The 17,080-nt window shown below is 40.3% G+C and overlaps 1 protein-coding gene across 1 annotated transcript in view; it reads left to right on the top strand.

The window, feature by feature from the left end:
* LOC126092502 (RNA-binding protein 42-like) overlaps window positions 1–17,080 on the top strand; it is a 331,306-nt gene that overhangs the window by 97,465 nt on the left and 216,761 nt on the right. The window contains exons 4-5 of the mRNA XM_049908125.1: window positions 574–926; window positions 12,184–12,378. Of these exons, the coding sequence (XP_049764082.1) occupies window positions 574–926; window positions 12,184–12,378 (548 nt within the window). The remainder of the gene's footprint in view (window positions 1–573; window positions 927–12,183; window positions 12,379–17,080) is intronic.

The following is a 17,080-nucleotide window of genomic DNA, read 5'->3' as shown; positions in this document are numbered from 1 at the left end:
GTTTATTTTTGTGCTGAGATATGTTTTCATTAGAGGCCACAGGTTTCGGGTTATTTAAGAAAAAGTGCAAAAGTGAGGTGTTCCATCACACCCACCCTACGCTTGTTCCCTACCGACCATGATTTTTAGTACGTTATTCGTGGCTCTTCCTCCTGCCACCATAGAAAAATTTGTGACTACACAAATTATTTACCCCAGTCAATCATCCTTGGTTTTCATTGACTGGGCTATAGAATATTGTGTTAACTGAATGAAACCACAGAGCAGGAAAAATTGGGGCAGTTTGTTGTCTTTTAATTACTAAATATTTTCATGTGTTAACTAATACCATATTTCCATTTAATATTGAAGGGAACTGACAACTGGACTTTGAATACTTTTCCTTCCAAATAAAATGATTATTTGTGGAGAATATGGGAAAATGTGCTATCATTTTACTGTTAAATTATAAATTAAAGTGTTAATTGGTTTTTACCTCTTGAATCTGCCAAATTCTGACTTAGGATTGCTGTATGGCAGAACTTTTTTCTTGTGCTTCAATGGTTTTTCGTAATTTTAATTTTTTTCTGTTAGTGCAACACCACTCATCTATTCGGCAAAGACTCCCGGTGACGGAGAAGACTCAGCTGCAGCAGTTCCCGCTGATGGTGACAGCAGTGCAGATGATTTGGGCGGACAGAAGCGCAAAAAACTGAAAACTGATATTACCGAGGTCCATGTGCAGACGCCACAGCAGCGTGCCAAGGAAATGTCTGACCGTGTGCGAGCCTCTACAGTTGTCACGGTTGGACCTACTGTACCGGGACAAGCAGCTGCAGACGATTCAAACACTTCAAACCGTAAGAAGGAAAAGAAGTCCAAGAAGCATGTTAGAATGGCAGGAGGCCAGGTGTGGGAAGATAGCTCTCTTGCAGAATGGGAAGAAGGTAACTTGAAAATGTATTTTATAGCAAAGTTAGTGCTACATGTTTAACATAAAATTTACATCGTTATTGTTGTTGTCGTTGGACGACTTCACTTTCTTCTGACAATTATGATCTCTTGATGACTTGTCCACCATCACCTATGTATTTTATCTATCAGTCCAGAGAGTGGTAAATGGAAACTTCTATAAAGTAGGGCAATAAAAGTTGGTGGAAAGTGAATGAACTTGGAAAAAAATGAGTGGTTAAGGGTAACACCTCATTAAAGAGATGAGTTCTTAATCAGTGGACACAAGGAATAAGTATGTGCATGCCCACGCGCACACACACGGACGCATGCACGTGCACACACACACACACACACACACACACACACACACACAGAAAGAGAGAGAGAGAGAGAGAGAGAGAGAGAAGAGAGAAGAGACAAAATACCGGAGCTTCCTTTAGAGGGAGAATCTTCCTTGATTTCTCTGTGATGATGACTGCAGATAGAGGGTTTGGTAATTTATACCAAGAGGAAGAGGGATATTGCATTCAGATCTGTCGACATGTCTAAACACTGAAATTAATCGAGGTAGATCTGTATCCAGAGTATGAAGGAGAAAAATTCGTAGGCTTGTGGCAGCATACATCATAGCCAATTTTAAAGGTAAGAAATAATCAGTATAGATAACTGGAATTACAAGAATAATACATTTTTATAAAACCTTTATAACTTTACTTATAACGCTTTTTAATTAAAATGAGACAGAAATACTGTTATAATTAGCCATCAGTTTAATGCCTTTAGAATATTAGGTGGAAAGAAATTAGAGTGATAAACTTTGGGTGACGAGTAGTCAGGAGGATGTTGTCATTGAGAAATACTAAACTGGTATTCTACAAGTCGGAGTGTGGGAAGGTAGATCCCCAAACTGGACAGGTAGCTTAGAAAACCTAAAAAGGGAAATGGAAATGTTGAAATTAGATATGGCGGAAATTAGTGAAGTTTGGTGGCAGTAAGAAGAGGACTTTTGATCAGGCGAGTTCAGAATTATAAACACAGAATGAAATAGGGATAATGGCAAGAGTAGGTCTAATAATGAATAAGAAAATACTGACAATGTAGGAAAAGACATATTGCTACTTACCGTAAAGAAGACACGTCAGCTTGAAGACAGGCATAATTGAAGCACTTACATCAGCTTTCGACCACAGTTTTCATCAGTAAAACACACACACACACACACACACACACACACACACACACACACACACAGACACACACAAGCAAACCTTACTTACACACAGATGTCAGCCAACTCCAGTATCTTGGGCCAGAATACGACTATCCTGTGGTGTCATATTTTGGGATAACCCAGAGTATTCAGGAAGAATATTCTTGGAAACTGGCAGTCAGGTGTCAGTTTGTAAACTTCATGTAGGCTGTTGTTCTAGCATCTCAGAACTCTAACACTGTCATCCTTGTACACATACTGTCTTATGGGATTTGAGAGTAATAAGAGGGGCTCGTTGAAAAGGAACTACGGCTGAAGACTCGTTAGGAAAAAGTAATTGGATAACACATCCTTAACTAATGTACATAAAGGTGAGCACTACTCTGCAGTTTCCTATATTGATAGTCTGGTATCCTGGGCTAGCAACTGAAAGACCGCTGGAGACTGTGGGACTTGACCTCAGCTGCTAGCCAGCCAGGATACCACACACCATTCTGTCGCCCAATTAGAGCTCACTGCTGCACAAGTTGTGCCACGCAAAGACAAGGGACTAAATAGAGTATACGCCTTATTACTGTCTCATTGTCGTAATGTACCATTGGTTCTCAGTCTTTGCTATTGCTGTATCTCAGGCTCTCTCTCTCCAGTTTACTTGTTGGTCTCAGCAGCCAAGGCAGTGGTTTTTGTGTGTGTGTGTGTGTGTGTGTGTGTGTGTGTGTGTGTGTGTGTGTGTGTGTTTTGTCTAATTGAGAAGAAGACCTTTTTGGTTGAAAACGTACTTGTTTGACAGTCTTCTTGTTGTGCCTATTTGTGACTCAGTATCATCGCTATATGGTGAGTAGCAATCTGTCCTTTCCATAATATTGTCATTACCTTATTAGTGATGTATATGCAGACTAAAGTGAAGAATGGAAATTTGTGCCAAGGCTGGGACTCAAAACCAGGTCTCCTGCTCACTAGGCAGATGCGCTAACCACCATGCCACCACGGCTGCCCCCCCCCCCCCCCCCCCCCCCCTCCGTCCTCCTCCCCCCGAGGTTCATCATTCTTTAGTGAGTATGTTCTTGGCTACCGTGGGGTTCTAGCCTTTGCAGCACCAGTTCATCTTTGTGTGCTGCAAATCTGCACTTCCAACTGTTTCTTACCTCTTCTGACTTTCCGTTGGATGGTCCTTGACTTGGTTCACAATTTTGGTCTTGATTTCTAGTTTCACTCCTGGCGCTACCTTCAACTTCCATTAGTGATTATATGGTCTCCATTATTGGGTTTAGCCTGCCATCTTTTCCAAATTTTATAGTTCATGTCATGCAGTGAAGGTCACCCATTGTGGTATATGCTCCGCCTCTGTGCTCTTCTACCCTGGCACTCTTCCACTCTGTTGTTGTAGAATGCCCAAAACCCAGCACGGTAGCCATTCCATTTTGTGTGTGTGTGTTTGTGTTTGTGTTTGTGTTTGTGTGTATGGGGAGGGGGGGGAGTGAGGTCATCAAGTACTGCTCAATGGTAGCCACCTGACCACGCAGGGATCGCACTACTGTTGCCTACACTGCACGCTCCCCATGTATGCTATGTTGTATGTGGCTATTATGACTGGGGCACGGGGACTCCCATCAGTGGTTTACTGTTCAGGTAGCTATTGCTGTGGCTGGGTGGCACCCAGGGGTGGAGCCCCTGTTTGGAGTGGGTGGCACCATGGCAGATAGCTCGCACATGAAGTGATTTAAACTTTCTCCCACTGGTGGTCACGACCCTGGCAGTTTCTTCAAATGGAAAGACCTTGTATGATGCAACAAAATATGATCCCAATGTGTTCCCTTCCTTCACCATGCTGTGGAAGGAACACAGGACTAGACAACAAGGAGCAAAATCCTACCCCAGTACCTGGTTTTTACTGGGATCGAAGGGGACACCTTTTTGACCAAAAAGCCTTTATTTTTGGGGAGCGTGTTGAAGAAAAATACAGGGAAGCTGCAGCCATCTCTGAGATGAAGAATGTTTCCTTCCTGATTAAAATGTCATGTACTGCCTCCTCACAGGCATCACTCCGTTGTGAAAAGTTGAGTGACATTCCCGTGGCTGTCACACCCTACAAGAGTCTCAATATGGTCCAGGGCATCATCTTTCACTGCAATCTTCGTTTCCAATCTGATGATGAGCTGCGGGCCAACTTAGAGTGATGGGGTGTGTACTTCAACTATTGTGCTCATAGGGGAACAAGGGAAAACAGAGTTGCTACGGAGGCCTTTATCTTGGCTTTGGAGTGTGATACATTGCCTGAGAAGGTCAATGTAGTGGTCTACTGGTGTGACACGAAACCCTATGTTCCTACTCCTACGAGATGCTTCAAGTATATGAAGTCTGGACGTATGTCTTCCTGTTGCACCACTTTTCCTGTCTTCGGGGATTGTGAACATCCACTGCACGTGAACATTCTTTGTGCCCCTCCCCCATCTGTGTAAAGTGCTGTGAGCTCTACTCTCGCTGTTCACCAGATTGCTCCATTTTTAAGTGTGAGAAGAATTCAGGAGTATAAAACCCTTGAGATACTTACTTATCAAGAGGCCAGGAAAAGTTGAGCATCTTAATCCCATATGAATGAAACAATATTACACTACAACTGCAATGTTGTCACCTTCTCTGTTGACAGTTCTTTCCCCTGTTGCACCTTTTACAATGAGCCCTTAGAGCTGCCCACTGATACCTGCCCCCCAGACAGTTAGAGGCCCTTCTGGTGCTTCCACAGCACCCAGTTTGGGAGCATTGGCTCCCCAGCTGTCGGGGACACCAATTCCTATCCCCCAGCTGGAGGCTCCTCATTCTCCTTCGGCTTCTCTAATTAGGAGGAGCTCCCCTGGGACTCTTCCTTCCATGGTTCCTTCTGGTTCACAGCGAGGCATCAGCCAGTGGCTGAAGGAACCATAGGCTGCATCTGCCAGACTTGTCATTCTACCTCTTTCCCTGAAACCAATTCAGGGACACCTTTCCCGCTGTCATCTTCTGAGGAGGAGAAGGACAAAAATAAGTCTTCTAAAATGAAGGAAAGTCTGGTGGCCCCTTGCCACCAGACTCTGCATGTACTACTTTTGTGGAGATCCCGGTAGCCCATGTGACACCAGATCTCCCCAGGCATTGTGCTGCAGAACCTATGTCAGTGGATCCTCTGATGTCTTATCTGGTGGCAACACATGACTCTGTATCATAACCTGTACATTCGGGGTGCAAGTGGGTGCTTTACTCAGCACACCTGCCTCCTCCCCCTCCACCCCACTCACCCAAATAGCACATGGTTGTCATCAATAGATACATCAGAGAGCTTACTTAGACATTGCTGGATGAAAAGTGGGATCATGATGGTCTGTGGGAGCTATTAAATATGCTGTGCATGTTTTGCCACGACTTGACACAGGCAGATGTATGCTTCTATGCTGTGTTTGGCAATCTCACTGGAAATATACATAATTATACTGAGTGGTCCATAAATATGTCCATTGGGATTATAAGAGATATCTTCTTTTTCTCCTCCTCCCCCTCCCCCCCCTCCTCCTCCCCCCCTCCTCCCTCCCCCCCCCCCCTCCTCCACCTCCTCCTTCCTGAAATATTTCTGCTTATGCAGGTCATTCACCAAGATATGTATTATTGCATATTTCCGGGTTCCATGTTTGTTTCAAATTTGATTAGTTTGTTTAATGGTTAAATTCTTCCTCATTGTTCTGAAATTTAATCTAGATACTTGGTCCTTGACCAAGTAGCTATGGCTCATATTGTTTCAAGAAATAAATAAAACAGGTGACATGTCATTTACACCTTGTACTGTTTTATGCATTTGTTTCTGCATACTAAGTGATTGTCTGTAAGACAAACTTGCTTCTTTTTAGCTGTAGAGTTTGGGCAGATGCTAGTCTCTACAGTTACAGACAAAGCCAATCTTGAAATTTTCTGCCCAAAAGTGGACACAACAATGATGTTTGGGTACATGCAGAGACCACAACTTGTTGGCCTGAGATGGTAACCTCACAGTGGAATAGAACATCGTGAGGAGGTTGTTGTGAAATAGGTAATACCTTCGAAGTTGTGAAAATTGTTGAGAGGTGTAGGACCTAGATGGTTATTTGACCTGTTGTACCAACACTGTGGCACAAGAGATGCTTCATCAGACTCCAAGAGAAGTATTGTCATTCTAATCATAGCATGTAAGCTTTCACGGCTGGCGTCTTCATTAATTAAAACTTCCGGGCTGAATTGCTGTGGTCCATATATAGAACTACTACTCCTTCCTGACATTTCGTTGCCGGCTGCGGGCAACACCTTCTGAGGTGAGTCGGTGACTGGCTGCTAGGCGCTGGTGGTCCCACTTATATAGAGCGCTTAGATGGCGCCACCACTCGTCACGTTAAAGTCGAAAGCATGTGATGAGTGGTGGTGCCATCTAAGCGCTCTATATAAGTGGGACCACCAGTGCCTAGCAGTCAGTCGCCGACTCACCTCAGAAGATGTTGCCCGCAGCCGGCAACGAAACGTCAGGAAGGAGAAGTAGTTTTATATATGGACCACAACAATTCAGCCCGGAAGTTTTAATTAATGATATTGTCATTCTTATTCTAAATAAAATATGAGCAGATAAATGTGAGAACTATTACACAGTCAGAGTCAAATTGTGTTGTTGTGAATTGTTGCTGGAAATAAGAAGGAAATGTGAATGTAATTATATTTATCTACGAGGGTTGCCCAGTAAATAATGCCCCATATTTTTTTTCTCCAGAAGTATTTATTCCACAACAATCAAATTTACATATGTGAAAGACTGATGTTTTGTCTACTTGCTTTATTTTTCCACATAATCTCCTTCAAGTTCGACGGCCTTTTTCCAGCGAGATACAAGAGCGTGTATTCCCTGCCGGTAAAAATCTGTACTCTGCCTACGGAGCCAGGTTGTCACTTCGTGAATCACTTCTTCGTCATCGGCAAAACGTCTTCCACGAATGAAATTCTTCATTGGTCCAAACAAGTGAAAGTCTGAAGGAGCCAAATCGGGGCTGTAGGGTGGATGGGGTAACACTATCCAACCCAGTTTCGCGATGTGTTCACAAGTCCTCAAACTTGTGTGAGGACGAGCGTTATCATGCACACACTTTTGAGTATCCGAGCTGATTGATAATCACATCCACACTTCCTTTGCTTACTGACAACTCCAGTGCCAATTGTCGAGTCGTAATGCGTCGATCCCGTCGAATGAGAACATCAGCCCGCTGCAACATGTGAGGCGTGACAGCCGTGGGAGGCCTTCCCGACCGCGGCAAATCTCGGAGCTCCGCAGCACCGCCCTCTGATGCTTTCACCCTCTGTGCCCAGCGACCAACAGTACTCCTATCGACTGCAGATGTTCCGTAGACTTTGCACAAGCGTTTATGAATATTGCCCACGGTTTCTTCCTCTGCTACGAGAAATTCAATCACTGCACGTTGTTTATGACAGATGTCACCTGCAGACGCCATTTTAGAACATTCCTACACCACCGCTCTCTGTCGGAGGAAATTGAAACTTTGCGTACACACGCGGGAAACTTCAAATAACTCGCACCTAAAGTGTCACATTTCTAATATTTTTTATTTCGGAGAAAAAAAATATGGGGCATTATTTACTGGGCAACCCTCGTATTATAATATTCATTTATTTGAAAATTCTGATCTATAATTAAAAAACAAAGACAAAATAATATATTTATATTGACTATGCAATGGTGTGAAAAACATAGTTTTATTTACCAGGTGTGCAATTTTTTTATGTGGTTATTGTTACATAAATATTTAAAACGCAATCCAAATACTTATTGCACCATGGACAAAAAATACAGATGAAGATTTAAATAAAAGAAGGGTTTATAAGTGAAATGAAATTCAAGGAAATTGAGAAATAGATAATAATGAACGCAATAATGTAGATGAAAAAAGAGGGTGATAAAACAAATTCAATCAAAATTAATACAATGAATTAAAAATACATGAATAAAGATTTCAAGTGGAAAAATAATGATAGGAAGAAAAATGAGAGAAAATGAAGAAGTTGATATTATTATTAAAATTACATGACAAAGGAATGGAAGTAAAAATTACTGTGAATAAATTAATTGAAAAAAAATCAAAGTAATTTCAATGAAGATTTAAAACTAAAAATAATTTATTGCACCTGATGAGATTTGAACACACAACCTCCTGCATGTGGAAGCTATTATCCTAATCCATTATACCATACACCCAGACTGTGTAATGTAACTTTTTTAATGCTATTGGCTGTCACACAAAAATTCTGAAATTTCTTTGCCGTCAGTTCCTTGCAAACGAGAGCCTACCAGGGTGAATGATCCCATTATGTGATACCTGGGATCTTAACCTGCATAACCATCTGGATGGTTTCAAAAAGTCAATCCCACCACTGGGGACCTCTCCGTGTTAGTGTGTATACTGTATTGACAGCAAACTACCACTATGCTGCTAAATGACATTCTTGCTTGTGCCAGCTAAATTTAATCAAGTGAACCAGAAATAAAGATACTGCTTTGGAAAGTCACTGACTCCTCAGAAGTACTATACAGCAGCTGTTTTCCCTGCTATGCTGGGACAATACCTGCTGCTGGTTCACAGCTGGACATTATTAACATTGTAAAATTAATTAAATTCTTGTACTGTCTTTGTATTATGGGTGTTTTTGTTATTAATATTAGTATAATATTTTCCATGGTTGTTTTCATGTAATTTTCTGATCTTTTTCTTTAGTTAGTCATGGATATGTGGTAAGTGCTTTGTGCTCATGTTTCATTGACATAAAGGTCTGATGGATTTTTTTTAAAAAAATTAAAGTCTGACAGGCTCTGATACATATTCTATTAAACAGACTGGAAGTATGTTCTGTGTATCACTACTTTTTTGCCATTCAAAAGTGGTGTAACACTTCATTCTGTAGCATGACCTTACAACATAAATTGTCTTTTTCCTGGAAATAATGCAAAGATTATTAAATTGCTTACTAAGTGTGCATTTTATGTACCATTATAAACAACCCCATCCTGGGAACATTGTAAAGGAACATTAACTGCTTACTGAAAAAAATCTTTACTTGCAAGTGTTTATCACATATAGGCATTTTTCCTGTCAATAAAACTTGCCCTCATGTATCTTCTTTCTTTTTTATGGCATTGAGAATAAAACAGTGCACATGTATATCATACTCGTTGTTGTTGTTGTTGTTGTGGTCTTCAGTCCTGAGACTGGTTTGATGCAGCTCTCTATGCTACTCTATCCTGTGCAAGCTTCTTCATCTCCCAGTATCTACTGCAACCTACATCCTTCTGAATCTGCTTAGTGTATTCATCTCTTGGTCTCCCTCTACGATTTTTACCCTCCACACTGCCCTCCAATGCTAAATTCGTGATCCCTTGATGCCTCAAAACATGTCCTACCAACCGATCCCTTCTTCTAGTTAAGTTGTGCCACAAACTTCTCTTCTCCCCAATCCTATTCAATACCTCCTCATTAGTTACGTGATCTACCCACCTTATCTTCAGCATTCTTCTGTAGCACCACATTTCGAAAGCTTTTATTCTCTTCTTGTCCAAACTATTTATCGTCCATGTTTCACTTCCATACATGGCTACACTCCATACAAATACTTTCAGAAACAACTTCCTGACACTTAAATCTATACTCGATGTTAACAAATTCCTCTTCCTGAGAAACGCTTTCCTTGCCATTGCCAGTCTACATTTTATATCCTCTCTACTTCGACCATCATCGGTTATTTTACTCCCTAAATAGCAAAACTCCTTTACTACTTTAAGTGTCTCATTTCCTAATCTAATTCCCTCAGCATCACCCGACTTAATTTGACTACATTCCATTATCCTCGTTTTGCTTTTGTTGATGTTCATCTTATATCGTCCTTTCAAGACACTGTCCATTCCGTTCAACTGCTCTTCCAAGTCCTTTGCTGCCTCTGACAGAATTACAATGTCATCGGCGAACCTCAAAGTTTTTACTTCTTCTCCATGAATTTTAATACCTACTCCGAATTTTTCTTTTGTTTCCTTTACTGCTTGCTCAATATACAGATTGAATAACATCGGGGAGAGGCTACAACCCTGTCTTACTCCTTTCCCAACCACTGCTTCCCTTTCATGCCCCTCGACTCTTATAATTGCCATCTGGTTTCTGTACAAACTGTAAATAGCCTTTCGCTCCCTGTATTTTACCCCTGCCACCTTCAGAATTGGAAAGAGAGTATTCCAGTTAACATTGTCAAAAGCTTTCTCTAAGTCTACAAATGCTAGAAACGTAGGTTTGCCTTTTCTTAATCTTTCTTCTAAGATAAGTCGTAAGGTCAGTATTGCCTCACGTGTTCCAACATTTCTACGGAATCCAAACTGATCTTCCCCGAGGTCGGCTTCTACCAGTTTTTCCATTCGTCTGTAAAGAATTCGCGTTAGTATTTTGCAGCTGTGGCTTATTAAACTGATAGTTTGGTAATTTTCACATCTGTCAACACCTGCTTTCTTTGGGATTGGAATTATTATATTCGTCTTGAAGTCTGAGGGTATTTCGCCTGTCTCATACATCGTGCTCACCAGATGGAAGAGTTTTGTCAGGACTGGCTCTCCCGAGGCCATCAGTAGTTCAAATGGAATGTTGTCTACTCCCGGGGCCTTGTTTCGACTCAGGTCTTTCAGTGCTCTGTCAAACTCTTCACGCAGTATCTTATCTCCCATTTCGTCTTCATCTACATCCTCTTCCATTTCCATAATATTGTCCTCAAGTACATCGCCCTTGTATAAACCCTCTATATACTCCTTCCACCTTTCTGCCTTCCCTTCTTTGCTTAGAACTGGGTTGCCATCTGAGCTGTTGATATTCATACAAGTGGTTCTCTTCTCTCCAAATGTCTCTTTAATTTTCCTGTAGGCAGTATCTATCTTACCCCTAGTGAGACAAGCCTCTACATCCTTACATTTGTCCTCTAGCCATCCCTGCTTAGCCATTTTGCATTTCCTGTCGATATCATTTTTGAGACGTTTGTATTCCTTTTTGCCTGCTTCATTTACTGCATTTTTATATTTTCTCCTTTCATCAATTAAATTCAATATTTCTTCTGTTACCCAAGGATTTCTATTAGCCCTCGTCTTTTTACCTACTTGATCCTCTGCTGCCTTCACTACTTCATCCCTCAGAGCTACCCATTCTTCTTCTACTGTATTTCTTTCCCCCATTCCTGTCAATTGTTCCCTTATGCTCTCCCTGAAACACTCTACAACCTCTGGTTCTTTCAGTTTATCCAGGTCCCATCTCCTTAAATTCCCACCTTTTTGCAGTTTCTTTAGTTTCAATCTCTGTAAAAGATAAACTCCAAGTTAACTGTAGCATTCTCAGAGCAACAAGTAAACGTTTAATGAAAATGCTGGTATCTTGTTCTTTCCAGATGCTTATGTTTTCTCAGCCAATATGTGCAAAACATTACTGTTGCTGTAATAAGCTCTTATTGTGATGTTAATGTGGAGTATGACTCTTGGGGCTTCTGCAATATGTATAAATGCTCCTCCAGCGGACGCATACTATTTCTTTCACCTGCTAGTCTTCATGTAACTAAATTTGATCTTCCCTATCCTTCCTCAATCCAAGCTTCTGCTCCATGACCTTGTTGTTAATGGGATGTTGAAACACTGATGTTCCTTCCTTATCAATACATCCATTACATTTTGGTAAAAATAATGTTAATCCATAACTGTTTCTGTTTTGTGAGGCTGTTATGTCAGTGGCATGGATGTCAGATGATTATTAGTCTTTTTAATGTTGTTTCTACTACCGTATCAAATGTAGGTACCTGTTCTTTAGAAAGAAGTGTCCAAGTAATGTAATGTGGTAATACAATATATAGATACAGCCAATCTGTCTTCAGCAAATAATTTCCTATTAATAAAATGTGAGTTTTCTTATATTGTTAGTCTTACAGTAGTTGGGAGATCTCATATGAATAAAAGTACAATGTTTTTATTACAGATGACTTCCGGATATTCTGTGGTGACTTGGGTAATGATGTAACAGATGAAATTCTGACAAGGGCTTTCAGCAAATACCAGTCTTTCTTGAAAGCAAAAGTCATTAGGGATAAACGCTCGAACAAAACAAAAGGATTTGGGTTTGTGAGTTTTAAAGATCCCCAGGACTTCATCAAAGCGATGAAGGAAATGAATGGTGAGTTTTTTCTATGTCTTTCTTGTGCCTTAACAGAAGTTCAGAGTTTGTTTATAACATCATCATCATTTCCCTCTTTGCACCAGAACCTTCTCAAATTATTTCAGAGCTATGTTCAGAGCACAAAGGTTTATTTTAGTAAATGCTTTAGTGGTGAAATATTTCAGGAAATATTACTAGAACATCACACACATTTCTGGTCATCCTAAGTACTTACAAGGGAAACTCCCCATTGCACCCCCCTCAGATTCAGTTATAAGTTGGCACAGTGGATAGGCCTTGAAAAACTGAACACAGATCAATCGAGAAAACAGGAAGAAGTTGTGTGGAACTGTGAAAAAAATAAGCAAAATATACAAACTGAGTAGTCCATTTGCAAGATAGGCAACATCAAGGATAATGTTAGTAGCGCCGTGGTCCCGTGGTTAGCGTGAGCAGCTGGGGAACAAGCGGTCCTTGGTTCAAGTCTTCACTCCAGTGAAAAATTTACCATCTTTATTTTTGCAAAGTTATGATCTGTCCGTTCATTCATTGATGTCTCTGTTCACTGTAATAAGTTTAATGTCTGTGTTTTGCGACCGCACCGCAAAACCGTGTAATTAGTAGACGAAAGGACGTGCCTCTCCAATGGGAACCGAAAACATTTGATCGCAAGGTCATGGGTCAACCGATTCCTCCACAGGAAAACATGTCTGATATATTCTATACGACACTGGTGACGGCATGTGCTCCACATGACAGGAATATGTTGTCGACCCACCTAACTTGTACACTTGGCGAATGGGTAAAAAGATTCTTCTACATTGCCCGATTTAGGTTTTCATGTGGATGTGATAATCACTCCCAAAAAGTGATTAAAACATAAGTGTTTGTCACATAAACTGCAACAAATGAATGCAGCAGTTTCACAGTCGCACGGTTTTCCCTGTGCTCTGTCAAAACATATGTTTTTAACGTTTTCAAATTTTTCTGTGTGTAGGCCGTCAAATCCTGCATATGTCCAAGCAAATCTGAACTTGTCCTGGAATTTTGGAGAGCGAAGTTGATTATGTGTGAGTGCCTGAACTTTGATAATTGTCTGAAAACAAAAAATTTAACTTATCACTCGAGGGAAGACTTGAACCAAACACCTCTCGTTCCGCAGGTGCTCACGCTAACCACAGGACCACGGCGCTCCTGAGCTCACAGTATCCTTGATGTTGCTTATCTTCCATGTGGACTACTCAGTTTGTATATTTTGCTTATTTTTTTTGTAGTTCCACACAACTTCTTCCTGTTTTCTTGATTGATCTAGGTTCAGTTTTTCAAGGCCTATCCACTGTGCTAACTTATAACTAAATCTAAGGGGGGTGCGATGGGGAGGTTCCCCTGTTAGGGGAAAGTTTATATGTGCCAGTGATAGACTGAGAGGCTCACATGATCAGGCAGATGAAAAGGACAGTGTGAATTTCGCAGTAGTTTGCTGGATACCTTATATGAAAATTATCTTGATCAGTTAAACAACCAACTTGTCAGGGTAACATCTTACATGTACTAATTACAATAACACACTATCTTTTCATTTTAGTTATTTCATTGCATGGAATCAGTAATATCAATATGGGGAAAATATTAAAGAAGAAGATGAATGTGTGTATATATTGCTATGTTGTATAAGCTAAAGAAAAGTGTAATGATGAACTAAAAAACGTTGTAAAAGCAGTATCATGAAAGTCTCCGAAGGAGCCATACTTGATTGAAATGGTTGTTCAGCATCCCTTTGGGGCATTTTTATGTAATTTATGGTCAGTGAATGCATTGTCATTACTATGCCAATAGTTATGAGGTGCAGATGGTTAATGACAAAAGTGGCAATATTTTTGTGCTTGATCTTTTGGATCTGTAGTTAGTTGTATGGTACCTAAAACAAATATTCTAGTTCACTCTGGCACAGAATGCTGTCAGGTAACCAGTTGAGCCTAATGAACAAAATTTGATTGTGCGGAATGTCAGGTCAGATGTGTGACTGTATTGAAGAGTTTCTAGAAAACAGAACACAGAATGTCATTCTCAAAACAAAAGAATCTTCAGATACTCCCCAAGGTAGTGTTATATGACCATTACTTTTCACAGTATAAACAAATGACTTAATGGCTGACGTAGGAAGTTTCACAGGGCTGTTGCTGTTGTATAAAGAGAAGACACAGTGCTAGAAACTACTATATAAAGACAAGAGAAGTTGCCTTTAAGGCACGAAACTGGTCTTCATGAAGTACAGGGTTAATATCCACATCCAGCAATCCAGATTTCGGTTTGCTGCAGTTCCCCTAAATTCCCTTGAGGTGATTGCTTAAATAATTATTTAAATAAAGTTACACTTGATTTTTTTTCTGAAACTGTATTCCTTCTGAATATGTGGTGTCCAAGGGACATTAAAACAGAAAACTTCCCTTCAGCTGTAAGATAAGAATTACTTATGTAGGAAATTGTGCCGATTAAACTTTAGAGAAATATGCAGTTAGTGAAATGATGTATAATGGTAATAGCTTGCAACAAAATGATGAAATTTCTTTGAGAACACGTAAAAAAGGAAGGAAGATTGGGGTTTGATATCTTGTCCACAATGTCAGTAAAGACTGTGCAGAAGCTACAGTGTGGGAAGGAAGTGAGCATATCATTGTCAGGGGAACATTCTTGTCATTTGGCTTAAGTGATTTAGGGAAATGACAGAAAACCTAAATCTGTGCACCAAGACGGAGATTTGAACCACTACCCTCTCAAATGAGAGTTCAGTTCTTCAACACTGTGATGCCTCGCCTAGTAAAATGTCTTGGAATATTAAATGTTAGATTTAAAACCAGTAATCTCCCTATTATTTAAACAATGAACTGCAATGTGTAAAACAGCTTCAAACTTCTGATTACTTTACACTTGAGTTAGCTTGTTAAATATTTTGACATTAAGGCTACTCACACACTGGTGATTGGCAGCATGACCCACGGCGCACGCACCACTCCCGATGACTGGCTGTGGCGATTCAGCCATGTTTGACCCTGTCACATGTGTGGTTACAGAGGGTTGGGGAAAACGGTTGCTGCATCGCCTCAGCAGGCTGTACTGCATTTGTGGTTTGTTGCACTTTGTGATTGTTGAATCATTTGTATTTTCTGTGTCAGTTTAAGCAATTTTATGCACTTCCCTCCTTCAAGAATAACTTCCAACTTGGAACTTTTTATCAATGAAGTAGAACATTCTGTCATAAGTTTGGATTTGGGAAATGAATATTACAGCAATAAGATCAAAAAACATAATGCCTGGGAGGAGATGTGTAAAAAATTTGTACCAGAGTTGGAAAATTCAATACTTTCATCGACATCTGTATTTTCTTTTCAATAACAAAACAAAGAGCAACATTTTCTCATTAGAATACATGTAATAACTCACTCGTGCAAGCAGGCAGACAGCTCTCACCATAGAGCTTCAGCTGTGCAGTTCAGTTGTGTGCCCGATGATTCAGGTGTGCAACTCAGCCGCACGGTATTTGTGTATTGCCGTGACTCAACTGCACTGCTGAATCGCCCCAGTAAAGTTAGTGTGTGAAAACAGCCGAAGCATATAGCTTACAGTTTAGAAAAATGTTGGAAATTGTGTTAAAAGTTTGTTGGAAGTTGCTAAGTACTCTGGAAATGAAATACTGGATGAATATAGTTTGGGTAATTTGCAGTTTTTCACACATCGATATTCGTAGGTAATGTTTGTAAAAAAATTTCCGAATGGGGTTAGTAGTAAAAAAGTCGGGCGATTTGCCTGCTGTAAGGTACACTGCCTCAGAGCACGTAAACATTTTTTTTTTTTTTTAACCAAAATGCTTGTCTTATAGTGTGAAACTTTAACATAAGATTATACTCCTTTAATGAGTAGATTATGACAGCATTTTAAATTTGGTTAATAGTATGAGATGAAATATTGAAAATAAAATTTTCATCACCCCTGGAAGTCATTAGATAGGCAACTTGCAACTGGAATTGTTTACCGTGAGCCGTGGACGGGTCAACAATTTAGTAATTTAAATAAGCCACCTCACATTCCTCTGACCACTTCCAGGGCACATTCTTCTTCAGTAACCAATTCAGTGCTGTGTTATTAAATGCTTATGACCACTTCCAAGGCACAATCTTTTTCAATAACTGATTCAGTGCTGGGTTATTAAATGCTTGTGATGACACAAAACACCCAAAACACCGATAGAACCCAAACGGTCCATACATGGCCCTCAAATCTTTCTTATTCTTTGGCCGAGGAAACTCCTCAGTGGCCCTAAGTTTTCCCCCCCTCTGGTTGTATTCCTGTTTGATCAATGATATGCCCCAGAAATTATTAATATATTGTCGACATACACAGTAAGCTGGTCCATTAGCTCAGGTACATGGCTCTTACAAAGACACACACAGAAATGTTAAGACCAAATGGCAAGACGCAAAATTGTTAACAGATTCCTTTATGCCGGAACGCTATATATTTCCCAGATTGTTGTGCTAACATTATATTCCAATATCCACAGGTCACATCCATGTATGAAAAAGCTTTACTCCATGGAACTTCAGGAAAAGTTCGTCTATCAATATTGGCCAATCGGTCTCTCGTTCCACAATTGCATTCAATCTCCTTGCATCCAAGACAAGTCACACACTTCCATTCTTCTTGGGTACTACAAACTACAGAT

This window comes from Schistocerca cancellata, chromosome 7, assembly GCF_023864275.1.
Source record: "Schistocerca cancellata isolate TAMUIC-IGC-003103 chromosome 7, iqSchCanc2.1, whole genome shotgun sequence".
NCBI lineage: Eukaryota > Metazoa > Arthropoda > Insecta > Orthoptera > Acrididae > Schistocerca > Schistocerca cancellata.
The sequence above is the reverse complement of the archived record's forward strand: the minus strand, read 5'-3'. Positions and strand labels throughout refer to the sequence as shown.